Raw genomic sequence first — 27,175 nt, forward strand, 5'->3', positions numbered from 1 at the left:
CCTATGTTATTATGTCTGCGAGAAGATATTACTATTACTAATAATAATAATATTTTGTATTCAAGTAAAAGTACAGACATACAAAATGAGTTACAAACAAAATGTTGAATTTCTAGACAGAGTCGGTGGGGATTTTCCTGGGAGTGGGAGGCGCGGTGACCTTGGCGGGTGGGATATAACCACGGGCTGCTGTCTTCAGACACCAGTGTCTCTCGGCGTGTCCAGCCCCTCCGCATCTTCCTCTTTACTGATCCACCTGCGACACACCTGCGACACATCTTGTGAAGGCCTTTTTCAGTCTTGGCTTGGAGCTGGTGCACTTGTACCATTCCTTTATAACCATCAAAACCACCCGCGACATGCTCAGGTATGTAAGCAAACATCACACCCAGTGTTAGGTTGAATACTTAATACCCAAGACTCTTCTACAAATTAAAGATATTGTCAGGCAACATCACCGTGACAAGGTAACTGAGGAAAGGAGGATAGAAGCACAAATCAGTGAATCTGTACGATGGTACGATATGGTTGCAGTTGGTAATCCCAACCAATATGGAAGAAAAGGAGGTGGCCGCGGGAGAGAATCAGTAATAGCTAGAATCCGTCTTGGATACAGTTATCCATGGAGATTTGGAATTGAAACAACAGTTGAGCAAAGGAGTTGCAGAATCTGTTGTGAGAGTGACGGACACCGCCTTGACCACTATCTACGAGACTGTAAACATCTGAGAGACATCCTAAATATGTGTAGAATAATAAACCCCACATTGTTTGAGTTTGGAAAACATTATTTGTCATATATTGATACTGTTCTTAAAAGATTCCCCTCATTTGGCACCCGCAAGATAACGTATGATTTTAAGGGTTCACAAATGCTAATCTTCTTGTTTGAGAAGCTGCTCACTTGAGACAGTTAAGCAAATCCCTGCTGTGTCTGGGTACAAGGACAGGATGAACAAAACCATATCGGGTTTTCGTCCTATTGGGGAGTGTTGTATATGCTGCTATGGCTGTATGTCCACTCAAGGGATAAGTGGCGCTGCCAAATAAGCTCGCCCCCTCGGGGCAAAATTTACAATTTAAATTTAGGTAGGAGTTTCCATAAATTTTTAGTTGTACCGTAGATGAGTGTTTTGTGAGGTTGAAGAAGAGAGCATGTTGCGTCCTGCAGGTCAGCGTTCAATTCCCTATTCTCCAAATCAACTCTAATTATCTCCTTTTATATTTTCCAGGGGCAATATTGCGATGGTGACACAGTATTCTCTCATGCCCAGCAGATTGTTGGTGCAGGCGGTGATGGTGGTGGTGGCAGCGACAGCCTTAGTCAGCGCCACCCACCATGGTCACCAGGGTCATCCTGTCATCCATGGACAACTTCAGGTTATCACTGGTTATTGATTATATGTAAACATGCTATGCAAAACCTCATGTAGACTATTATTTACAAAACATAGTTCAGCTACTTACTACATGTACTATATATGATGAAGACAGGTGTTTAATTAGCGTCGCTTCAGTAATGATATTCCTAGAAAACTCTGCCTTGAACAAAAGTTATAGTAACAGATGTTTATTATGATAATGTTCACGGGGTAAATAATTGTTGTTCACAGCATAAGATAATCATTATGAACTAAAATGTTCAATATATTCCAACTGTGTTTATTATATATGAGGTTGGCTTGTCCCGCAGGCGTGTCCCACCCAGGTGCAGTATGTGGTCAGCACGGAGACTGATATACAGGTCAGTAATATCCTCATGTATAATGCACAATGAACAAAATAAGTGAATATATCATTGCAGGTGTAGCGAGGTATATGGGCAGATACTGTCACTTCCAGGTAACCTCGAGGCTATATTCTGCAGACTATTGTCTAGTCTTTCGTCACTTGGGAATTTGTTCTATCTTCTACTATCTTAGCTCTCTAATATCAGACTTTTCCGGTGGTGCTGCGGGAGGTCTGGGGAGGTTCCTGGACACATGTACAGTGTAGGAGTGTGATGGCTCCTACACTCCTACACTGTTGCTACACGCTCGGTGTGCTCACGCTTGGTGTCTTCTCTGTGTTTGAGGTGTAGAATGTTTATATTGGTTAATATTTTCTCAGCTTACCAAATATCTAAACTTCTGTAATGTTCAGATCTTCCACGTGATCAATATATATCACTTATACACAACAACAAGCTATTGCTTAGCAACGAGAAAATCACTTAGAGCAACGTGAGGAGTTGAACCAGTGAACTAAAGAATACCAGACAACAGACTCAGCCAATGATAGGACAAAGGTTATACAGGCTGGAAGTTTATTGGAGTCACCGATGGGGTTCTCGAAGCCCCAACAGGTGTCATAATAAGGTTTGACGTATAGCCTGCGCTATGGTGTGTGGACGCCTGCACTCTGGTGTGTAGACGCCTGCACTCTGGTGTGTGGACGTCTGCACTCTGGTGTGTGTGGACGCCTGCACTCTGGTGTGTTGACGCCTGCACTCTGGTGTGTGGACGCCTACACTCTGTGGGTGAACGCCTACACTCTGGTGCGTAGGCTCCTACACTCTGGTGTGTTGGTTCCTACACTCTGGTGTGTGGACGCCTTCACTCTGGTGTGTGGTCTTCTACACTCTCGTGTGTGTGGACGCCTGCACTCTGGTGTGTGGGCTCCTACACTCTGGTGTGTGTGGACGCCTGCACTCTGGTGTGTGGACACCTACACCCTGGTTATCTTGAGATGATTTCGGGGCTTTAGTGTCCCCGCGGCCCGGTCCTCGACCAGGCCTCCACCCCCAGGAAGCAGCCCGTGACAGCTGACTAACTCCCAGGTACCTATTTACTGCTAGGTAACAGGGGCATTCAGGGTGAAAGAAACTTTGCCCATTTGTTTCTGCCTCGTGCGGGAATCGAACCCGCGCCACAGAATTACGAGTCCTGCGCGCTATCCACCAGGCTACGAGGCCCCAACGTTGGTGTGTGAACGCCTTCACTCTGGAGTGAGGACGCCGGCAGTCTGATATGTGGACGCCTGTACTCTGGAGTGTGGACGCCGGCAGTCTGATATGTGGACGCCTGTACTCTGGTGTGTGGACGCCTGTACTCTGGTGTGTGGACGCCTTCACTCTGGTGTGTGGACGTCTACACTCTGACATGTGGAGGCCTGCACTCTGGTGTGTGGAAGCCTGCATTCTGTTGTGTGTGGACGCCTGTACTCTGGTGTGTGGACGCCTACACTCTGCAGTGTGGACGCCTGCACTCTGGTGTGTGGACGCCTACACTCTGTGGGTGGACGCCTACACTCTGGAGTGTGCACGCCTGCACTCTGGTGTGTGGACGCCTACACTCTGTGGGTGGACGCCTACACTCTGGAGTGTGGACGCCTGCACTCTTGTGTGTGGACGCCTACACTCTGTGGGTGGACGCCTACAATCTGGAGTGTGGACGGCAACACTCTGGAGTGTGGACGCCAACACTCTGTGGGTGGACGCCAACACTCTGGTGTGTGGACGCCTGCACTCTGGTGTGTGGACGCCTACACTCTGGTGTGTGGACGCCTATTCTGGTGTGTGGACGCCTGCACTCTGATGTTGACGCCTTCACTCTGGTGTGTAGACGCCTGCACTCTGATGTGTGGTCGCCTGCACTCTGGTGTGTGGACGCCTACACTCTGGTGTGTGGACGCCTATTCTGGTGTGTGGACGCCTGCACTCTGATGTTGACGCCTTCACTCTGGTGTGTAGACGCCTGCACTCTGATGTGTGGTCGCCTGCACTCTGGTGTGTGGACGCATGCACTCTGTGTGTGGACGCCTTCACTCTGGTGTATGGATGCCTGCACTCTGGTGTGTGGACGCCTGTACTCTGGTGTGTAGACGCCTTCACTCTGGTGTGTGGACGTCTACACTCTGACATGTGGAGGCCTGCAATCTGGTGTGTGGAAGCCTGCACTCTGGTGTGTGTGGACGCCTGCACTCTGGTGTGTGGACGCCCACACTTCGGAGTGTGGACGCCTGCACTCTGGTGTGTGGACGCCTACACTCTGGTGTGTGGACGCCGACACTCCGGTGTAAGTACGCCTGCACTCTGATGTGTGGACGCCTGCACTCCGATATGTGGACGCCTACACTCGGGTGCGTGTACGCCTGCACTCTGGTGTGTTGACGCCTGCACTCTGGTGTGTAGACGCCTTCACTCTGGTGTGTGGACGCCTGCACTCTGGTGTATGGGCTCCTACACTCTGGTGTGTGTGGACGCCTGCACTCTGGTGTGTGGACGCCTGCACTCTGGTGTGTGGACGCCTGCACTCTGGTGTATGGGGTACTACACTCTGGTGTGTGTGGACGCCTGCACTCTGGTGTGTTGACGCCTGCACTCTGGTGTGTAGACGCCTTCACTCTGGTGTGTGGACGCCTGCACTCTGGTGTATGGGCTCCTACACTCTGGTGTGTGTGGACGCCTGCACTCTGGTGTGTGGACGCCTGCACTCTGGTGTGTGGACGCCTGCACTCTGGTGTATGGGGTACTACACTCTGGTGTGTGTGGACGCCTGCACTCTGGTGTGTGGGTTCCTACACTCTGGTGTGTGGGTTACCACACTCTGGTGTGTGGACGCCTGCACTCTGGTGTGTAGACGCCTGCACTCAGGTGTGCAGACGCCTGTACTCTGGTGTATTGACGCCTGCACTCTGGTGTGTAGACGCCAGCACTCTGGTGTGTAGACGCCTGCACTCTGGTGTGTAGACGCCTGCACTCTGGTGTGTAGACGCCTGCACTCTGGTGTGTGGACGCCTGCACTCAGGTGTGTGGACGCCTGCACTCTGGTGTGTGTGAACGCCTGCACTCTGGTGTGTGGACGCCTGCTCTCTGGTGTGTGGACGCATGCACTCTGTGTGTGGACGCCTTCACTCTGGTGTATGGATGCCTGCGCTCTGGTGTGATGACGCCTGTACTCTGGTGTGTGGACGCCTTCACTCCGGTGTGTGGACGCCTGTACTCTGGTGTGTGGACACCTACACTCCGGAGTGTGGAGGCCTGCACTCTGGTGTGTGGACGCCTGCACTCTGGTGTGTGGACGCCTGCACGCTGGTGTGTGGACACCTGCACTCTGGTGTGTGGACGCCTGCACTCTGGTGCGAGGGCGCCTGCACTCTGGTGTGGTGGCACCTACACTCTGGTGTGTGGACGCCTGCACTCTGGTGTGTGTGGACGCCTATACTCTGGTGTGTGCGCTCCTACATTCTGGTGAGTGGGCTCCTACACTCTGGTGTGTGGACGCCTGCACTCTGGTGTGTGGACTCCTACACTCTGGTGTGTAGGGTTCCTACACTCTGGTGTGTGGACGCCTGCACTCTGGTGAGTGGACGCCTACACTCTGGGGTATGGACTCCTGCACTTTGGTGTGTGGACGCCTACACTCTGGTGTGTGGACGCCTACAGTCTGGTGTGTGGATGCCTGCACTCTGGTGTGTGGACGCCTACACTCTGGGGTTTGGACTCCTGCACTTTAGTGTGTGGACGCCTACACTCAGGTGTGTGGGTTCCTACACTGCGGTGTGTGGACGCCCACACTCTGGTGTGTGGACGCCTACACTCTGGTGTGTGGACGCCTACAATCTAGTGTGTGGGCGCCTGCACTCTGGTGTGTGGACGCTTTCATTCTTGTGTGTGGACGCCTGCACTTTGGTGTGTGGACGCCTGCACTCTGATGTTGACGCTTTCACTCTGGTGTGTTAACGCCTACACTCTGTTGTGTGGACACCTGCACTCTGGTGTGTGAACGCCTGCACTTTTGTGTGTGGGCGCCTTCACTCTGGTGTATGGACGTCTGCACTCTGGTGTGTTGACGCCTGCACTTTGGTGTGTGGACGCCTTCACTCTGGTGTGTGGACGCCTGCATTTTGATATGTGGAGGCCTGCACTCTGGTATGTGAACGCCTGAACTCTGGTGCGTGTGGACGCCTGCACTCTGGTGTGTGGACGTCTACACTCTGATGTGTGGACGCCTGCACTCTGGTGAGTGGATGCCTGCACTCTGATATGTGGACGCCTACACTCTGGTGTGTGGACGCCTGTACTCTGGTGTGTGTGGACGCCTGCACTCTGGTGTGTGGACGCCTCTACTCTTGTGCGAGGACGCCTGCACTCTGGTGTGTGGACGGCTGCATTCTGGTGAGAGGATGCCTGCACTCTGGTGCGAGGGCGCCTGCACTCTGGTTTGTGAACGCCTGCACTCTGGTGTGCGGACGCCTGCACTCTGATATTGACGCCTTCACTCTGGTGTGTGGACGCCTGCACTCAGGTGTGTGGACGCCTCTACTCTGGTGCGAGAACGCCTGCACTCCGGTGTGTGGACGCCTGCACTCTGGTGTGTGGACGCCAGAACTCTGGTGTGTGGACGCCTGAACTCTGATTTGTGGACGCCTGCACTGTGGTGTGCGGACGCCTGCACTCTGATATTGACGCCTTCGCTCTGGTGTGTGGACGCCTGCACTATGGTGTGTGGACGCCTTCACTCTGGTGTGTGGACTCCTACACTCTGGTGTGTAGACGCCTACACTCTGGTGTGTGGACGACCGCACTCTGGTGTGAGGACGCCTGCACTCTGGTGCGTGGACGCCTACAGTCTGGTGTGTGGATGCCTGCACTCTGGTGTGTGGACGCCTACACTCTGGGGTTTGGACTCCTGCACTTTGGTGTTTGGACGAATACACTCTGGTGTGTGGGCTCCTACACTCTGGTGTGTGGACGCCAACACTCTGGTGTGTGGGTTCCTACACTGTGGTGTGTGGACGCCTACACTCTGGTGTGTGGACGCCTACACTGTGGTGTGTGGACGCCTACACTTTAGTGTGTGGGCGCCTGCACTCTGGTGTGTGGACGCCTTCATTCTTGTGTGTGGACGACTGCACTCTGGTGTGTGTGGATACATGCACTGTAATGTGTGGGGACGCCTACACTCTTGTGTGTGGACGCATACACTCTCGTGTCTGGACGCCTTCACTCTGGTGTGTGGACGCCTACACTTTGATATGTGGAGGCCTGCACTCTGGTGTGTGGAAGCCTGCACTCTGGTGTGTGGACGCCTACACTCTGGTGTGTGGACGCCTGCACTCTGGTGTGTGTGGACGCCTGCACTCTGGTGTGTGGATGCCTCTACTCTGGTGCGAGGACGCCTGCACTCCGTTGTGTGGATGCCTGCACTCTGGTGCGAGGACGCTTGCACTCTAGTCCGAGGACGCCTGCACTCTTGTGTGTGGGCTCCTACCCTCTGGTGAGTTTGGACGCCTGCACTCTGGTGTGTGGGGCTCCTAAACTCTGGTGTGTGGACGCATGCACTCTGGTGTGTGTGGACGCCTGCACTCTGTTGTGTGGACGCCTGCACTCTGGTGCGAGGACGCTTGCACTCTGGTCCGAGGACGCCTGCACTCTTCTGTGTGGGCTCCTACACTCAGGTGTGTTTGGGCGCCTTCCCTCTGGTGTGTGGACGCTTTCCCTGTGGTGTGTGGACGCCTGCAGTCTGGTGTGTGTACGCTTTCACTCCGGTGTTTGGATACCTGTACTCTGGTGTGTGAACGCCTTCACTCTGGTGTGTGGTCTCCTGCACTCTGTTATGTGGACGCCTGCACTCTGGTGTGTCTGGACGCCTGCACTATAGTGTGTGGATGCCTGAACTCTGGTGTGTGGACGCCTGAACTCTGGTGTGTGGACGCCTGCACTCCGGTGTGTGGGTTCCTACACTCTGGTGTGTGTGTGGACGCCTGCACTCTGGTGTGTGGACGTCTGCACTCTGGTGTGGACGTCTGCACTCTGGTGTTTGGACGCTTTCACTCTGGCGTGTGGACGCCTGCAATCTGGTGTGTGTACGCTTTCACTCTGGTGTGTGGTCTCCTGCACTCTGTTATGTGGACGCTTGCACTCTGGTGTGTGTGAACGCCTGCACTCTGGTGTGTGGACGCCTTAACTCTGGTGTGTGGAACCCTTCACCCTGGTGTGTGGTCTTCTGCATTCTGTTATGTGGACGCCTGCACTCTGGTGTGTGTGGACGCTTGCTCTCTGGTCCGAAGACGCCTGCACTCTTGTGTGTGGGCTCCCACACTCTGGTGTGTTTGGACGCCTGCACTCTGGTGTGTGGACGCCTACACTCTGGTGTGTGGACGCCTACACTCTGGTGAGTGGATGCCTACACTCTGGTGAGTGGTCTCTTACACTCTGGTGAGTGGGTTCTTGCACTATGGTGTGTGGGTTCCTACAATCTGGTGTATGGGCTCCTACACTCTGGTGTGTAGGTTCCTACACTCTTGCACTCGCCTGCACTCTGGTGTGTGTGGACGCCTGCACTCTGGTGTGTGGACGCCTGCACTCTGGTGTATGGACGCCTGCACTCTGGTGTGTGGACGCCTGCACTCTGGGGTGTGGACGCCCGCACTCTGGTATCTGGACGCTTACACTCTGATGAGTGGATTCCTACACTCTGGTGTGTGAGCTCCTACACTCTGGTGTGTGGACGCCTGCACTCTGGTGTGTGAACTCCTACACTCTGGTGTGTGTGGACGCCTACACTCTGGTGTGTTGGGTTCCTGCACTCTGGTGTATGGACGCCTACACTCTGGTGATTGGAAGCCTGCACTCTGGTGTGTGGGCTCCTACACTCTGGTGTGTGGACTCCTACACTCTGGTGTGTGGGTTCCTACACTCTGGTGTGTGGACGCCTACACTCTGGTGTGTGGACGCCTGCACTCTGGTGTGTAGACCCCTACACTCTAGTGTGTGGGCACCTGCACTCTGGTGTGTGGACGCCTTTATTCTTGTGTGTTGACGCCTTCACTCTGGTGTATGGACGTCTGCACTCTGGTGTGTTGACGCCTGCACTTTGGTGTGTGGACGCCTTCACTCTGGGGTGTGGACCCTTGCACTTTGATATGTGGAGGCCTGCACTTTGGTGTGTGGAAGCCTGCACTCTGGTGCGTGTGGACGCCTGCACTCTGGTGTGTGGACGCCTACACTCTGGTGTGTGGACGCCTAAACTCTGGTGTGTGGTCGCCTGCACTCTGGTGTGTGTGGACGCCTGCATTCAGGTGTGTGGACGCCTCTACTCTTGTGCGAGGACGCCTGCACTCTAGTGTGTGGACGCCTGCACTCTGGTGCGAGGACGCCGGCACTCTGATATTGACGCCTTCACTCTGGTGTGTGGACGCCTGCACTATGGTGTGTGGCGCCTTCAGTCTGGTGTGTGTACGCCTACACTCTGGTGTGTGGACGCCTACACTCTTGTGTGTGGACGCCTGCACTCTGGTGTGTGGACGCCTGCACTCTGGTGTGTGGACGACTTCACTCTGGTGTGTGGACGCCTGCACTTTGGTGTGTGGACGCCTGCACTCTGGTTTGTGGACGCCTACACTCTGAAATGTGGAGGCCTGAATTCTGGTGTGTGGACGCCTGCACTCGTGTGTGTGGACGCCTAAACTCTGGTGTGTGGACGCCTGCACTCTCGTGTGTGGACGCGTGCACTCTGATATGTGGACGCCTTTACTCTGGTATGTGGACGCCTGCACTATGGTGTGTGGCGCCTTCAGTCTGGTGTGTGTACGCCTACACTCTGGTGTGTGGACGCCTACACTCTGGTGTGTGGACGCCTGCACTCTGGTGTGTGGACGCCTGCACTCTGGTGTGTGGACGCCATTACTCTGGTGAGAGGACACCTGCACTCCGGTGTGTGGACGCCTACATTCTGGTATGTGGACGCCTGCACTCTGGTGTGTGGGCTCCTACACTCTGATGTGTGGACGCCTGCACTCTGATGTGTTCGCTCCTACACTCTGGTGTGTGGACGCCTGCACTCTGGTGTGTGGGCTCCTACACTCTGGTGTGTGGACGCCTGCACTCTGGTGTGTGGGCTCCTACACTCTGGTGTGTGGACGCCTGCACTCTGGAGTGTGGGCTCCTACACTCTGGTGTGTGGACGCCTGCACTCTGGAGTGTGGGCTCCTACGCTCTGGTGTGTGGACTCCTGCACTCTGATTTGTTGACGCCTTTACACTTACGTGAAGACGCCCTCACTCAGGTGTGTGGACGCCTGCACTCTGGTGTGTGGATGCTTGCACTCTGGTGTGTGGATGCCTGAACTCTGGTGTGTGGACGTCTTCACTCTGGTTTGTGGACGATTTCACTCTGGTGTGCGGACGCCTGCACTCTGATATTGACGCCTTCACTCTGGTGTGTACACGCCTAAACTCTGGTGTGTGGACGCCTAAACTCTGGTGTGTGGATGCCTGCACTCTGGTGTGTGAACGTCTGCACTCTGGTATGTGGACGACTGCCCTCCGGTGTGTGTGGTCGCCTGCACTCTGGTGTGTGTGGACGCCTGCACTCTGGTGTGTGGACGCCTGCTCTCTGGTGTGTGTGGACGCCTGCACTCGTGTGTGTGGACGCCTGCACTCTGGTGTGTTTGGACGCGTGCACTGTGGTGTGTGTGGACGCCTGCACTCATGTGTGTGGACGCCTACTCTCTGGTGTGTGGACGCCTGCCCTCTGGTGTGTGTGGACGCCTGCACTCTGGTGTGTTTGGACGCGTGCACTGTGGTGTGTGGACGCCTGCACTCTGGTGTGTGAACGCGTGCACTGTTGTGTGTGGACGCCTGCACTCTGGTGTGTGGACGCCTGCACTCTGGTGTGTGGGCGCTTACACTCTGATGAGTGGATTCCTACACTCTGGTGTGTGGGCTCCTACACTCTTCAGTGTGCACTCCGACACACTGGTGTGTGGACGCCTGCACTCTGGTGAGTGGACGCCTGCACTCTGGTGAGTGGACGCCTGCACTCTGGTGTGTGGGCTCCTAAATTCTAGTGTGTGGACGCCTGCACTTTGGTGTGTGGACGCCTGCTCTCTGGTGTGTGTACCCCTACACTCTGGTGTGTGGACGCCTGCACTCGTGTGTGTGGACGCCTACCCTCTTGTGTGTGGCCGCCTGCCCTCTGGTGTGTGTGAACGCCTGCACTCTGGTGTGTGTGGACGCCTGCACTCTGGTGTCTGGACGCCTGCACTCTGGTGTGTGGACGCCTGCACTCTGGTGTCTGGACGCTTACACTCTGATGAGTGGATTCCTACACTTTGGTGTGTGGGCTCCTACACTCTGGCGTGTGCGATCCTACATACTGGTGTGTGGACGCCTGCACTCTGGTGTGTGGACGCCTGCACTCTGGTGTGTGGGTTTCTACACTCTGGTGTGTGGATGCATGCACTTTGGTGTGTGGACGCCTTCACTCTGGTGTGTGGGCTCCTACACTCTGGTGTGTGGACGCCTTCATTCTGGTGTTTGTACGCCTACACTCTGGTGTGTGGACGCCTACGGTCTGGTGTGTGGACGCATGCACTCTGGTGTGTGGACGTCTACACTCTGGTGTGTGGACGTCTACACTCTGGTGTGTGGACGCCTTTCACTCTGGTGTGTGGACGCCTACACTCTGGTGTCTGGACGCCTTTCATTTTGGTGTGTGGACGCCTACACTCTGGTGTGTGGACGCCTACACTCTGGTGTGTGGACGCCTTTCACTCGGGTGTGTGGATGCCTACACTCTGGTGTGTGGACGCCTACACTCTGGTGTGTGTGGACGCCTGCACTCTGGTGTGTGGACGTCTACACTCTGGTGTGTGGACGCCTACACTCTGATGTGTGAACGCCTTTACTCTGGTGTGTGGATGCCTACACTCTGGTGTGTGGGCTCCTACACTCTGGTGTGTGGACGCCTGCTCTCTGGTGTGTGGACGCCTTCACTTTGGTGTGTGCACGGCTACACTCTGGTGTGTGGACGCCTTGCTTCCGGTGTGTGGACGCCTACATTCTGGGGTGTGAACGCTTTCACTATGGTGTGTGGACGCCTGCACTCTGATTTGTGGACGCCTTTACTCTGATGTGAAGACGCCTGCACTCAGGTGTGTGGACGCCTGCACTCTGGTGTGTGGAGGCCTGAACTCTGGTGTGTGGACGCCTGCACTCTGGTGTGTGGACGCCTGCTCTCTGGTGTGTGGACGCCTTCACCTTGGTGTGTGGACGCCTTTACTCTGGTGTGTGGACGCCTTCACTCTGGTGTGTAGACGCCTGCACTCTGGTGTGTGGACGCCTGCACTATGGTGTGTGGACGCCTTCACTCTGGTGAGTGGACGCCTACACTCTGGTGTGTGTGGACGCCTGCACTCTGGTGTGTGGACGCCTACACTCTGGTATGTGGACGCCTGCACCCCGGTGTGTGGACGGCTGCACTCTGGTGTGTGGACGCCTACACTCTGGTGTGTGGACGCCTGCACTCCGGTGTGTGGACACCTGCACTCTGGTGTGTGGTCGCTTGCACTTTGGTGTGTGGGCGCCTACACTCTGGTGTCTGGAGGCCTGCACTCTGGTGTGTGGACACCTGCACTCTTGTGCGAGGGCGCCTGCACTCTGGTGTTGACGCCTTCACTCTGGTGTGTGGACGCCTTCACTCTGGTGTGTGGTCGCCTTCACTCTGATATTGACGCCTTCACTCTGGTGCGTGGACGCCTACAGTCTGATATGTGGAGGCCTGAACTCTGGTGTGTAGATGCCTGCACTCTGGTGTGTGTGGACGCCTGCACTCGTGTGTGTGGACGCCTACACTCTGGTGTGTGAACGCCTGCACTCTGGTGTGTGAACGCCTGCACTCTGGTGTGTGAACGCCTGCACTCTGGTGTGTGGACGCCTGCACTCTGGTGCGAGAACGCCTGCACTCTGGTGTGTGGGCAGTGTGGTAAACTGTCATCCTGGTGACCCGTCAACCTGGTGACCCGTCATCCTGGTGACCCGTCAACCTGGTGACCCGTCAACCTGGTGACCGGTCATCCTGGTGACCCGTCAACCTGGTGACCGGTCATCCTGGTGACCCGTCATCCTGGTGACCTGTCAACCTGGTGACCCGTCAACCTGGTGACCCGTCATCCTGGTGACCGGTCATCCTGGTGACCCGTCAACCTGGTGACCCGTCAACGTGGTGACCCGTCATCCAGGTGACCCGTCAACCTGGTGACCCGTCAACCTGGTGACCCGTTATCCTGGTGACCCGTCAACCTGGTGACCCGTCATCCTGGTGACCCGTCAACCTGGTGACCCGTCATCCTGGTGACCCGTCATCCTGGTGATCCGTCAACCTGGTGACCCGTCAACCTGGTGACCCGTCAACCGGGTGACCCATCAACCTGGTGACCCGTCATCCTGGTGACCCGTCATCCTGGTGACCCGTCAACCTGGTGACCCGTCATCCTGGTGACCCGTCATCCTGGTGACCCGTCATCCTGGTGACCCGTCAACCTGGTGACCCGTCAACCTGGTGACCCGTCATCCTGGTGACCCGTCATCCTGATGACCCGTCAACCTGGTGACCCGTCATCCTGGTGACCCGTCATCCTGGTGACCCGTCAACCTGGTGACCCGTCAACCTGGTGACCTGTCATCCTGGTGACCCGTCATCCTGGTGACCCGTCAACCTGGTGACCCGTCAACCTGGTGACCCGTCAACCTGGTGACCCGTCAACCTGGTGACCCGTCAACCTGGTGACCCGTCATCCTGGTGACCCGTCATCCTGGTGACCCGTCAATCTGGTGACCCGTCAACCTGGTGACCCGTCAACCTGGTGACCCGTCAACCTGGTGACCCGTCAACCTGGTGACCCGTCATCCTGGTGACCCGTCATCCTGGTGACCCGTCAACCTGGTGACCCGTCAACCTGGTGACCCGTCAACCTGGTGACCCGTCAACCTGGTGACCCGTCATCCTGGTGACCCGTCATCCTGGTGACCCGTCAACCTGGTGACCCGTCAACCTGGTGACCCGTCAACCTGGTGACCCGTCAACCTGGTGACCCGTCAACCTGGTGACCCATCAACCTGGTGACCCGTCAACCTGGTGACCCGTCATCCTGGTGATCCGTCATCCTGGTGACCCGTCAACCTGGTGACCCGTCATCCTGGTGACCCGTCAACCTGGTGACCCGTCAACCTGGTGACCCGTCAACCTGGTGACCCGTCATCCTGGTGACCCGTCAACCTGGTGACCCGTCAACCTGGTGACCCGTCAACCTGGTGACCCGTCAACCTGGTGACCCGTCATCCTGGTGACCCGTCATCCTGGTGACCCGTCAACCTGGTGACCCGTCAACCTGGTGACCCGTCATCCTGGTGACCCGTCATCCTGGTGATCCGTCAACCTATGGTGACCCGTCAACCTGGTGACCCGTCAACCTGGTGACCCGTCAACCTGGTGACCCGTCAACCTGGTGACCCATCAACCTGGTGACCCGTCAACCTGGTGACCCGTCAACCTGGTGACCCGTCATCCTGGTGACCCGTCAACCTGGTGACCCGTCAACCTGGTGACCCGTCATCCTGGTGACCCGTCAACCTGGTGACCCGTCATCCTAGTGACCCGTCATCCTGGTGACCCGTCATCCTGGTGACCCGTCCTCTATAACAGCATATATTATGCCACATCAAAACAAAATATATAACAACTATATTGTTTATAATACTAAGATTAAACGTTAGGTTTACTTTGATAAGGCAATATTTTTACTCTATTAGGCCTAAACACTGTTAGATTACGAAATTGGATTAGATGAACAACATTTATTATTTCCTTAGCAGTTGTATGCAACAAGTTTTTAGTCGGACATAATGGGGTCATTTCTGTGTGGAACAGTCAGCATTTTGTCCACAAGTCTTCCCCGCTGCCTCTACTGTCAGCGTCCTTAGGAGAGGAGCACAATACTAGTGAACCGCACAGTCGTTCACAGTGACTCTTACCACGATAATTTGTGTGGCGTAGTCATGCCTGAGGGCAGATAACATTAACACTGCTGATGATAACTTACCGTGTATAGCATGTCACTGTTCCGAGTTATTGGTCACATACAGACGACAACAGCAACAAGAACGGCGACTAAAACCCTGAACGTCACGTGGACAGTGTCGGCGACGGTGACATCAACGGCAACGGTGATAACAACAACACCGACGACAACAACGGCAACAGTGACAACCACAGCAACGGTGACAACAACGGCAACGGTGAAGCAGTTGCTGACGAGTACAGTTCTCCAGAAGCAAACCCTCACCCTGGTGAAGCCGCCCGTCGGACACGTAGGTGAGTCCCTCACTCTGGTGAAGCCGCCCGTCGGACACGTAGGTGAGTCCCTCAGCCTGGTGAAGCCGCCCGTCGGACACGTAGGTGAGTCCCTCACTCTGGTGAAGCCGCCCGTCAGACACGTAGGTGAGTCCCTCACCCTGGTGAAGCCGCCCGTCGGACACGTAGGTGAGTCCCTCACTCTGGTGAAGCCGCCCGTCAGACACGTAGGTGAGTCCCTCACCCTGGTGAAGCTGCCCGTCGGACACGTAGGTGAGTCCCTCACCCTGGTGAAGCTGCCCGTCGGACACGGAGGTGAGTCCCTCACCCTGGTGAAGCCGCCCGTCAGACACGGAGGTGAGTCCCTCACCCTGGTGAAGCCGCCCGTCAGACACGGAGGTGAGTCCCTCACCCTGGTGAAGCCGCCTGTCGGACACGTAGGTGAGTCCCTCACCCTGGTGAAGCCGCCCGTCGGACACGTAGGTGAGTCCCTCACCCTGGTGAAGCCGCCCGTCAGACATGGAGGTGAGTCCCTCACCCTGGTGAAGCCGCCCGTCGGACACGTAGGTGAATCCCTCACCCTGGTGAAGCTGCCCGTCAGACACGGAGGTGAGTCCCTCACCCTGGTGAAGCCGCCCGTCAGACACGGAGGTGAGTCCCTCACCCTGGTGAAGCCGCCCGTCAGACACGGAGGTGAGTCCCTCACCCTGGTGAAGCCGCCCGTCGGACACGTAGGTGAGTCCCTCACCCTGGTGAAGCCGCCCGTCGGACACGTAGGTGAGTCCCTCACCCTGGTGAAGCCGCCCGTCAGACACGGAGGTGAGTCCCTCACCCTGGTGAAGCCGCCCGTCGGACACGTAGGTGAATCCCTCACCCTGGTGAAGCCGCCCGTCAGACACGGAGGTGAGTCCCTCACCCTGGTGAAGCCGCCCGTCAGACACGGAGGTGAGTCCCTCACCCTGGTGAAGCCGCCCGTCGGACACGTAGGCGAGTCCCTCACCCTGGTGAAGCCGCCCATCGGACACGGAGGTGAGTCCCTCACCCTGGTGAAGCTGCCCGTCGGACACGTAGGTGAGTCCCTCACCCAGGTGAAGCCGCCCGTCAGACACGTAGGTGAGTCCCTCACCCAGGTGAAGCCGCCCGTCAGACATGGAGGTGAGTCCCTCACCCAGGTGAAGCCGCCCGTCAGACACGTAGGTGAGTCCCTCACCCTGGTGAAGCCGCCCATCGGACACGTAGGTGAGTCCCTCACCCTGGTGAAGCCGCCCGTCGGACACGTAGGTGAGTCCCTCACTCTGGTGAAGCCGCCCGTCAGACACGTAGGTGAGTCCCTCACCCTGGTGAAGCTGCCCGTCGGACACGTAGGTGAGTCCCTCACCCTGGTGAAGCTGCCCGTCGGACACGGAGGTGAGTCCCTCACCCTGGTGAAGCCGCCCGTCAGACACGGAGGTGAGTCCCTCACCCTGGTGAAGCCGCCCGTCAGACACGGAGGTGAGTCCCTCACCCTGGTGAAGCCGCCTGTCGGACACGTAGGTGAGTCCCTCACCCTGGTGAAGCCGCCCGTCGGACACGTAGGTGAGTCCCTCACCCTGGTGAAGCCGCCCGTCAGACATGGAGGTGAGTCCCTCACCCTGGTGAAGCCGCCCGTCGGACACGTAGGTGAATCCCTCACCCTGGTGAAGCTGCCCGTCAGACACGGAGGTGAGTCCCTCACCCTGGTGAAGCCGCCCGTCAGACACGGAGGTGAGTCCCTCACCCTGGTGAAGCCGCCCGTCAGACACGGAGGTGAGTCCCTCACCCTGGTGAAGCCGCCCGTCGGACACGTAGGTGAGTCCCTCACCCTGGTGAAGCCGCCCGTCGGACACGTAGGTGAGTCCCTCACCCTGGTGAAGCCGCCCGTCAGACACGGAGGTGAGTCCCTCACCCTGGTGAAGCCGCCCGTCGGACACGTAGGTGAATCCCTCACCCTGGTGAAGCCGCCCGTCAGACACGGAGGTGAGTCCCTCACCCTGGTGAAGCCGCCCGTCAGACACGGAGGTGAGTCCCTCACCCTGGTGAAGCCGCCCGTCGGACACGTAGGTGAGTCCCTCACCCTGGTGAAGCCGCCCGTCGGACACGTAGGTGAGTCCCTCACCCTGGTGAAGCCGCCCGTCAGACACGGAGGTGAGTCCCTCACCCTGGTGAAGCCGCCCGTCGGACACGTAGGTGAATCCCTCACCCTGGTGAAGCCGCCCGTCAGACACGGAGGTGAGTCCCTCACCCTGGTGAAGCCGCCCGTCAGACACGGAGGTGAGTCCCTCACCCTGGTGAAGCCGCCCGTCGGACACGTAGGCGAGTCCCTCACCCTGGTGAAGCCGCCCATCGGACACGGAGGTGAGTCCCTCACCCTGGTGAAGCTGCCCGTCGGACACGTAGGTGAGTCCCTCACCCAGGTGAAGCCGCCCGTCAGACACGTAGGTGAGTCCCTCACCCAGGTGAAGCCGCCCGTCAGACATGGAGGTGAGTCCCTCACCCAGGTGAAGCCGCCCGTCAGACACGTAGGTGAGTCCCTCACCCTGGTGAAGCCGCCCATCGGACACGTAGGTGAGTCCCTCACCCTGGTGAAGCCGCCCGTCGGACACGTAGGTGAGTCCCTCACCCTGGTGAAGCCGCCCGTCAGACACGGAGGTGAGTCCCTCACCCTGGTGAAGCCGCCCGTCGGACACGTAGGTGAGTCCCTCACCCTGGTGAAGCCGCCCGTCAGACACAGAGGCGAGTCCCTCACCCTGGTGAAGCCGCCCGTCAGACACGGAGGTGAGTCCCTCACCCTGGTGAAGCCGCCCGTCAGACACGGAGGTGAGTCCCTCACCCAGGTGAAGCCGCCCGTCAGACACGTAGGTGAGTCCCTCACACTGGTGAAGCCGCCCGTCGGACACGTAGGTGAGTCCCTCACCCTGGTGAAGCCGCCCGTCAGACACGGAGGTGAGTCCCTCACCCTGGTGAAGCCGCCCGTCAGACACGGAGGTGAGTCCCTCACCCTGGTGAAGCCGCCCGTCAGACACGGAGGTGAGTCCCTCACCCTGGTGAAGCCGCCCGTCAGACACGGAGGTGAGTCCCTCACCCTGGTGAAGCCGCCCGTCGGACACGTAGGCGAGTCCCTCACCCTGGTGAAGCCGCCCATCGGACACGTAGGTGAGTCCCTCACCCTGGTGAAGCTGCCCGTCGGACACGTAGGTGAGTCCCTCACCCAGGTGAAGCCGCCCGTCAGACACGTAGGTGAGTCCCTCACCCAGGTGAAGCCGCCCGTCAGACACGTAGGTGAGTCCCTCACCCTGGTGAAGCCGCCCGTCGGACACGTAGGTGAGTCCCTCACCCTGGTGAAGCCGCCCGTCGGACACGTAGGTGAGTCCCTCACCCTGGTGAAGCCGCCCGTCAGACACGGAGGTGAGTCCCTCACCCTGGTGAAGCCGCCCGTCGGACACGTAGGTGAGTCCCTCACCCTGGTGAAGCCGCCCGTCAGACACGGAGGCGAGTCCCTCACCCTGGTGAAGCTGCCCGTCGGACACGGAGGTGAGTCCCTCACCCTGGTGAAGCCGCCCGTCGGACACGTAGGTGAGTCCCTCACCCTGGTGAAGCCGCCCGTCGGACACGTAGGTGAGTCCCTCACCCTGGTGAAGCCGCCCGTCAGACACGGAGGTGAGTCCCTCACCCTGGTGAAGCCGCCCGTCAGACACGGAGGTGAGTCCCTTACCCTGCTGAAGCCGCCCGTCAGACACGGAGGCGAGTCCCTCACCCTAGTGAAGCCGCCCGTCAGACACGGAGGTGAGTCCCTCACCCTGGTGAAGCCGCCCGTCGGACACGGAGGTGAGTCCCTCACCCTGGTGAAGCCGCCCGCCGGACACGTAGGTGAGTCCCTCACCCTGGTGAAGCCGCCCGTCAGACACGGAGGCGAGTCCCTCACCCTGGTGAAGCCGCCCGTCAGACACGGAGGTGAGTCCCTCACCCTGGTGAAGCCGCCCGTCAGACACGGAGGTGAGTCCCTCACCCTGGTGAAGCCGCCCGTCAGACACGGAGGTGAGTCTCGCCCAGTCCTAGCCATTGGCGCCTCCATAATACCAGAACTCATAACATCATGTTACTGGTGACACTGTACGTGGTCCCACACCAGTGACACTGTACGTGGTCCCTCACCAGTGACACTGTACGTGGTCCCACACCAGTGACACTGTACGTGGTCCCTCACCAGTGACACTGTACGTGGTCCCTCACCAGTGACACTGTACGTGGTCCCTCACCAGTGACACTGTATGTGGTCCCTCACCAGTGACACTGTACGTGGTCCCACACCAGTGACACTGTACGTGGTCCCACACCAGTGACACCGTACGTGGTCCCTCACCAGTGACACTGTACGTGGTCCCACCCAGGATACTTTTCTCAGCTTCGTAGATGGTGACTTGGTACATGGTTTTACGGCCCTCTCGGGACGCAACGGGGTTCTTACTCTGATGTTGTTAGAGGAAGTTATATCCGACCCCAAGCCAGTAGTGGCTTTCAAGGGATGTGATCCGTGACGCAAGAAACTCAAAGGGGGAAGGGAAAGAAAGTTAAGAACTTCATATAATATAATGTCCGCCACCAATAAATAATATATAAAAAGGTTACACAGGGGGAGGGGTATTAACACTATACAAGGGGATTATCCACAATCGTTGTCTTCTGCTGAAGACTCTGGTGCCAAAACTCTCTGTGCTGAGTTCTCGGTGCTTCTTCGTGGCCTCACAACGAATTCTTCTGAGAAGTTGAGCCTACCCTGGCCACAGGTCAGCCAAAACACCGGTCCACTGGGGGCACCGCCGTGGAGGCCGTCAACCACAAATTCAGCCGGTCTGCTGGCAGGTTCCGGACCCGCAACGCTGGTCAGGCCACGCCACGAACGATATTAGGGGAACGCCCTAGACAGGAGCTTCGTGTGACACCACAAATCACTCTCCTGTCCTCAATACCCCAGTGGATGTTCGTCTCCAACAGTCGCTCCCGGGTAATCCTTCTACTGCCACTCCACTGGCAGGGTAACACACCACAGTGTTCTTCCGGGGGACGACTTCACAACTGCTGCAGCAAAGTACAAGGTATGGAGACGGCTGCCTCGGGTAGACTGACTCAACTTCCATCACAGCAGTCCCAGGTCGACTCTGTAAGCAGACACGTCATCAATAACTGGGACACACTAAGGCAACTCACTTACAGGCTCAGACACAAACGCCCACCTATCCACTCCATAGATGGCGCTGGTGTCTGAGCACCACCTCACCAGAGGTCAGCAGCGGCTGTGTTGAGCGCTGAACCGGACTAGAAACTGGCCCTCGAGGCCCATACATCCCGTCCTCGCCAGGTGTCGTCGTCCGTTTGGAGGGGGTTTCGGGAGCTGACCCACAGATGGCGTGGTTGTCACTGCTCCGTGCTCGGACGCTGGATCCGGGTTCGTAACACCTCCCCACCAAAAGGAATTTGGTTTGGGGTTCTAGAAAAAGAAACACAAACCAAATTTGTACGGCGACACAACTCCAAATGGACACACATGCTTCATAAACTGGGACGGTGAGGCTGTCTCGTCCACAGAACTGTCCTACTGGGGAACTCTCACACAAAGGAAACTTGCAGATGTAAGGCAATGACCTGCCTGATGTACTTCTCCACACCTCCACCGAGATGTTAATCCAGAGCATAATCTCACACCTCTCAAGTAAGGATCGGTGTGGACACGATCTGGGGCGACTCGACACTTCCCTATGTCGTGGCACCGATGATGGCTGGACACAGACGGCATTTCTAGTACCGATCCGGCGGTCCTTCAGGGAGTCGGGCACCTGGAATACAGGGGACTGATAATTCAGAGTGATAGCGACAGTGGGTAAGTCAATACTTACTGCATACGCCTCTACTAGGCTTACACCTAGTTTCAACAGGGCTGCTTGCACACAGAAGATGGCATTCGCTCTGCCCACGTCAGGTCGACCAACGTTCCGTATAACGCTGTATTGAGGCTCAGCAATCACGCGGGGGGTGTCAACCTGTCGGAAACAGTCACTCATATTATCATTTCTCGTACCTCCTGTATCACCCATCACCTTCCAGGTCCCTTCTTCGACTGCAACATTCATAGCGCATGTCTCTAATCCCTAGGATCTCTTCACGATGTTCACGGGAGCCATCATCCTTCGGGTCGTCCACTGATCCTTACTGAGAGCACATACGAGAATCAAAGATACCGCTAAGAAACATTTGGTTACCTGAGGGATAAGCTTCCTGAGCCTGTAATGTCCATAGCCGGCTACATCCATTAGCCTGGTTTGGACCAAAGAGGGCACTAGAAACTTTGCACATACCTCACATACCTCCGACGTCTGGGGAATCTCCGGCTGGTTCAGCATACATTGTACTTTGCCAGGCTGCAAGTACACAGGTGCCTTCACTCCAGACTCTTCGGTATCCGTGGGTGCTTGCACACAAGGCCTCGCTTCTTGCTCAGGTACTTCTGCCATTGTAACCTCATGTTTCTTGTCGAGGGAAGAATTAGAAGTCTCTGCTAGAATATCGTCGATCTGCGGGTGAGAGGAAGGATTAAACACACTCCAATCCGGGTCTGTCTTTACCTGGATATTACCATTGCCTGTTGTCACCTACGACCTTGCTGTTTCGGCTGACTCGTCCACGACCTTGGGAAGATTGATGCTCCAATCTGTCACCAAGTCGTTGGCTAGTACCACGTCAATCCCAGCCACAGGGAGGGTATCGACTACTGCCAACGCACATGTGCCGCTGAAATAAGGAGAGTCGAGATGTACTGGCACTAAGGGGGCGATATACTGCGTCCTAGGAAACCCAACCAGGACAACCTGTTGTCTCCCGTCCACACTTACTCCCTCGGATAACGAGCTCTTCACGATCAGGGACTGGGCCACTCCACTATCTCTGAGCACTACAACTGATCTACCAGTATGATCACTCGATACATACCCGCCTGAAGTGTGAGGGGAAAACAATCTGGGTTCTTCCTGCGTCGTCGTCGACTGGCTTCCTGCTGGTGGTATTACACAGCTCATCATCATCACCTCCCTACGTGTGCTGCCACCTCTTCTGCCTCGGCACCTAGCAGCTACATGCCCTTTCTGCCCACAAGTCCAGCACACCATATTCCTCCTCGGGCTCCGGTGTTTCGGACTGCTAGGACTTGTTCTTCGAGGGCTACTTGGGGGCGTCTTCCTAGCACTTTGTGGGACGGGTCTTTCCTCTTCGTCATGAGGTCTGTCAAACCGGCGCTGGTAATTCCTTGGGACGTACTTAGCAGACGGCCTATGAATCAGGATGTACTCCTCAGCCATGGTGGCTGCCGCACTCAAGGTCCCTACCTGCTGCTCTTCCAAGTACGTTTTTAGGTCTCCAGACAAACAATCCTTGAAGTCCTCTAGCAGTATCAGCTGCTCGAGGTCTTCCTTGGTCTCCACCTTCCGAGAGGCACACCATTCCTGAAAAAGTCGCTCCTTGATGGTGGCGAATTCGGTGAAAGTGTGCTCTGAGGTCTTTTTCAGGTTTCGGAACTTCTGCCTGTATGCCTCAGGTACCAATTGGTACCCCATGAGCACAACCTTCTTCACCTTGTCGTAATCGCCGCAGTCGTCAAGGGATAACATAGAGTAGGCGATTTGGGCCTTCCCAGTCAAGATTGACTGTATCATGATGGCCCAATTCTCCCTTGGCCACTCCAAAGAGGCAGCGACTTTCTCGAAGGCTGCAAAGAACTTTGAAACTTCCCTCTCATTGAATTTGGGGACCATTTTGATGTTCCTTACCGGATCGAAACCGCTGGTGTCCGTTGTTGGCCTCCGACCACCGCCTAATCGCAATACTTCTAGTTCATGTTGTCTCTGTCTTTCTTTTTCTTCTCTCTCTCGCTGTTTCTCTTCTCTTTCTCGTTCTTCTCTTTCTCTTTCTCGTTCTTCTCTCTCTCGTTTCTCTTCTCTTTCTCGTTCTTCTCTTTCTCTTTCTCGTTCTTCTCTCTCTCTTTCTCGTTCTAATTCTAAACGCCTCATCGCCAATTCTTTATCTTGTCTTTCTCTTTCCATTTCTAATTTCTTCCACTATTTCTCGATTAATTTCCAAGGCACGCATTTTGACAGTTAGCAAGCTTATATTCAGCTCACCTGCATCACTGTCAATGTCACTGCCTTTATCTTCCTTTTCCATGGAAGCTATTTCCTCACCTTCCTTCGTACTAGGAGTCTCGCCTTCCCGTTTCTCTTCTGCCTTCAAGTGCCGGTGAACCTTGGACAATATTTCCACACGAGAATCACTGGCACGGATCTTGATCTCCAGGTAGGCGCTCACTAGTACAAGCTCTGGTTTGCTCAGATATTTTAATCTGGCAAGACAGTCCTCTCTGTTCAGAAAAGCCTGAACATCGTCCAGATCATCGATGGTAGCTTTTTCTGCCATTGTCACAGATGGAACACTCAACTAGCACTTAACACGCACTGAGCACTGTTCTACGACAATATTGCACGTTATCGCACCAAACACTGCACTTGCCAATATTGCACGTAATTACTACGGGCACCGCACTACCCAATATTGCACTGAATCACAGCGAACCCTTCGCTCTACAGTATTGCACTGAATCACTGAGCACCGCACTACTCAATATTGCACTTAGTCACTCTTGAGCACCGCACAGGACGTATAACGTCACAATCGTCACACAGGGGGAATTATATACAGGGATTACGCCACTTCACCACCCCTGTCAAACATACTTAACAAGGGAACGGATCCCGCTGGGGATGCCAATTATGTTACGGCCCTCTCGGGACGCAACGGGGTTCTTACTCTGATGTTGTTAGAGGAAGTTATATCCGACCCCAAGCCAGTAGTGGCTTTCAAGGGATGTGATCCGTGACGCAAGAAACTCAAAGGGGGAAGGGAAAGAAAGTTAAGAACTTCATATAATATAATGTCCGCCACCAATAAATAATATATAAAAAGGTTACACAGGGGGAGGGGTATTAACACTATACAAGGGGATTATCCACAATCATTGTCTTCTGCTGAAGACTCTGGTGCCAAAACTCTCTGTGCTGAGTTCTCGGTGCTTCTTCGTGGCCTCACAACGAATTCTTCTGAGAAGTTGAGCCTACCCTGGCCACAGGTCAGCCAAAACACAGGTCCACTGGGGGCACCGCCGTGGAGGCCGTCAACCACAAATCCAGCCGGTCTGCTGGCAGGTTCCGGGCCCGCAACGCTGGTCAGGCCACGCCACGAACGATATAAGGGGAACGCCCTAGACAGGAGCTTCGTGTGACACCACAAATCACTCTCCTGTCCTCAATACCCCAGTGGATGTTCGTCTCCAACAGTCGGTCCTGGGTAATCCTTCTACTGCCACTCCACTGGCAGGGTAACACACCACAGTGTTCTTCCGGGGGACGACTTCACAACTGCTGCAGCAAAGTATAAGGTATGGAGACGGCTGCCTCGGGTAGACTGACTCAACTTCCATCACAGCAGTCCCAGGTCGACTCTGTAAGCAGACACGTCATCAATAACTGGGACACACTAAGGCACCTCACTTACAGGCTCAGACACAAACGCCCACCTATCCACTCCATAGATGGCGCTGGTGTCTGAGCACCACCTCACCAGAGGTCAGCAGCGGCTGTGTTGAGCGCTGAACCGAACTAGAAACTGGCCCTCGAGGCCCATACATCCCGTCCTCGCCAGGTGTCGTCGTCCGTTTGGAGGGGGTTTCGGGAGCTGACCCACAGATGGCGTGGTTGTCACTGCTCCGTGCTCGGACGCTGGATCCGGGTTCGTAACACATGGTAACTATGATTGATATCTTATAGTCATTGATAGCACCTCTAGCACCTGATCTGTGATCTGGGAGTTATCTTGTGAACGCAGCTCTGGTGGTTATCTTACTGTGTTAATAATGCAGGGGCTCACACTGAGCGTCTCACAAAACACACCATTCCCTCACAATGGTCAAATATTTGTTGTTTCCTTGTTACCGAATTTACTCAGTGATTTTTCCGTCTTGGTTTGATACGTCCATAATGTGTATATGTGCGTTTGTGACCCACAGGGAGCAGCGGAGGATACATACACAGTGGCCACAGCTTCTGAAGGAGCACCCCGATGTCCCCTCCTGACCACAGCTGGTGAAGGAGCACCCCGATGTCCCCTCCTGACCACAACTGGTGAAGGAGCACCCTGGTGCCCCCTCCTGGCCTCAGCTGGCCTGCCCCGCCTGCAGAGTTTACCTTCACTACTTCTTGCTGGAAAATTTATATCATTTGGGATGAAAATTTTGGATGTTTTCTTAAAATTGCTAGGAATAGTTACCACTCATATATGATCAGTTGTCTACTCACTTTGTTACCAAAGGTATACTCACCATCACAGCAGTACTCATCATGTTGCCCGAAGTATAGTTAGCATAATACCAGTACTCACCATGTAACCCAGGTGTACCCAGCGTAACTGTTTTACACTCTGTGTGATGGAACGGAAAGCCTTGCCCTCGGCTAAGGTGATCTGAACACCTCAAGTAAGCTTCCTGTCATTGACAACTGTGAGCAGTTTGGACAGTTCTCCATAATTAAGCATTGAATAGCTTAAATACAGTACTTTGATCAATAATTCTCAAGAAACAAACCTAGCAGCGAAGGAAAAGTATCAAAACAATACCTTACTCTGTGACAATAGTTTAGAGTAATAAAGTAGCGTTATTTTCTAGGAAAAAGGTTGTTGATACTTGAACAATAATTAGCTGCAGTCAGACTATATTTGTCTGTCATCAGACAGACAATAGTTGGCTGTACTGGGAATATAGTTGGCTGTACTGGGACAATAGTTGGCTGTACTGGGACAATAGTTGGCTGTACTGGGACAATAGTTGGCTGTACTGGGACAATAGTTGGCTGTACTGGGACAATAGTTGGCTGTACTGGGACAATAGTTGGCTGTACTGGGACAATAGCTGTCAGTACTAGTACAACAGCTGCCTGTTCTAATGCAATAGCTGAATGTACTAGTACAATAGCTGCCTGTACTAGGACAATAGCTGCATGCACTAGTACAACAGCTGCCTGTACTAGTACAGTAGCTGCCTGTACTAGTACAGTAGCTGCCTGTACTAGGACAATAGCTGCATGCACTAGTACAATAGCTGCCTGTACTAGTACAGTAGCAGCATGCACTAGTACAATAGCTACCAGTACTCGTACAATTTTTGACTGTACTAGGACAATAGTTGCCAATCTTGAACAAAAAGGAAATGCATCATGTACCATGTATACAGCAAGGACAATGGCTGACTACATGCTGAGCACACAGTTCAGTAGTTAACAGTTATATCTTATTAACTGTTAATTCTATACATGAAACACGTTATTTGCGAAGGTGAGAGAACAATGTATGAAGCAACACAGGTACCATTAACTTCTTAGGCTAGTCTGTAGACAACCATTAGCTTGTAAGGTAACACTCTGCAGACAGCCATTAACTTGTAAGGTAACAGTCTATAGACAACCATTAGCTTGTAAGGTAACAGTCTGTAGACAACCATTAGCTTGTAAGGTAACAGTCTGTAGACAACCATTAACTTGTAAGGTAACAGTCTGCAGACAACCATTAACTTGTAAGGTAACAGTCTGCAGGCAACCATTAGCTTGTAAGGTAACAGTCTGTAGACAACCATTAGCTTGTTAGGTAACAGTCTGCAGACAACCATTAGCTTGTAAGGTAACAGTCTGCAGACAACCATTAGCTTGTAAGGTAACAGTCTGCAGACAACCATTAAGTGGTAAGGTAACAGTCTGCAGACAACCATTAACTTGTAAGGTAACAGTCTGCAGACGACCATTAACTTGTAAGGTAACAGTCTGCAGACAACCATTAACTTGTAAGGTAACAGTCTGCAGACGACCATTAACTTGTAAGGTAACAGTCTGTAGACAACCATTAAGTGGTAAGGGAAAAAACTTGACGGTCTTCATAATACACAACAAATTTGCCTTAAAA

At 55.1% G+C, this 27,175-nt stretch overlaps 1 protein-coding gene across 2 annotated transcripts; it reads left to right on the forward strand.

Annotated features, from left to right (window-relative positions):
• The first annotated feature begins 218 nt into the window (after nt 1-218).
• Nucleotides 219-27,175, forward strand: LOC138368256 (integumentary mucin C.1-like). 2 transcript variants are annotated; one of them, XM_069330809.1, is made up of 5 exons: nt 219-367; nt 1,233-1,380; nt 1,694-1,744; nt 14,908-15,136; nt 25,236-27,175. In XM_069330809.1, the coding sequence occupies exons 1-5, from the start codon at nt 360-362 to the stop codon at nt 25,274-25,276; spliced, it is 477 nt and encodes a 158-aa protein (XP_069186910.1). In that variant the 5' UTR covers nt 219-359; the 3' UTR covers nt 25,277-27,175. The 2 variants fall into 2 exon arrangements, with proteins under 2 accessions (XP_069186910.1, XP_069186911.1); XM_069330810.1 differs by having other exon boundaries at nt 1,278-1,380.

Source organism: Procambarus clarkii, chromosome 24 (assembly GCF_040958095.1).
Source record: "Procambarus clarkii isolate CNS0578487 chromosome 24, FALCON_Pclarkii_2.0, whole genome shotgun sequence".
Lineage (NCBI taxonomy): Eukaryota > Metazoa > Arthropoda > Malacostraca > Decapoda > Cambaridae > Procambarus > Procambarus clarkii.

Bases quoted from the DNA above. Each gene is read 5' to 3' on its own strand.
- LOC138368256 (XM_069330809.1), top strand. The intron at 1,381-1,693 runs GTTATCACTGGT...CTTGTCCCGCAG, and splicing joins TCATCCATGGACAACTTCAG to GCGTGTCCCACCCAGGTGCA. The intron at 15,137-25,235 runs GTGAGTCCCTCA...TGTGACCCACAG, and splicing joins GCCGCCCGTCGGACACGTAG to GGAGCAGCGGAGGATACATA.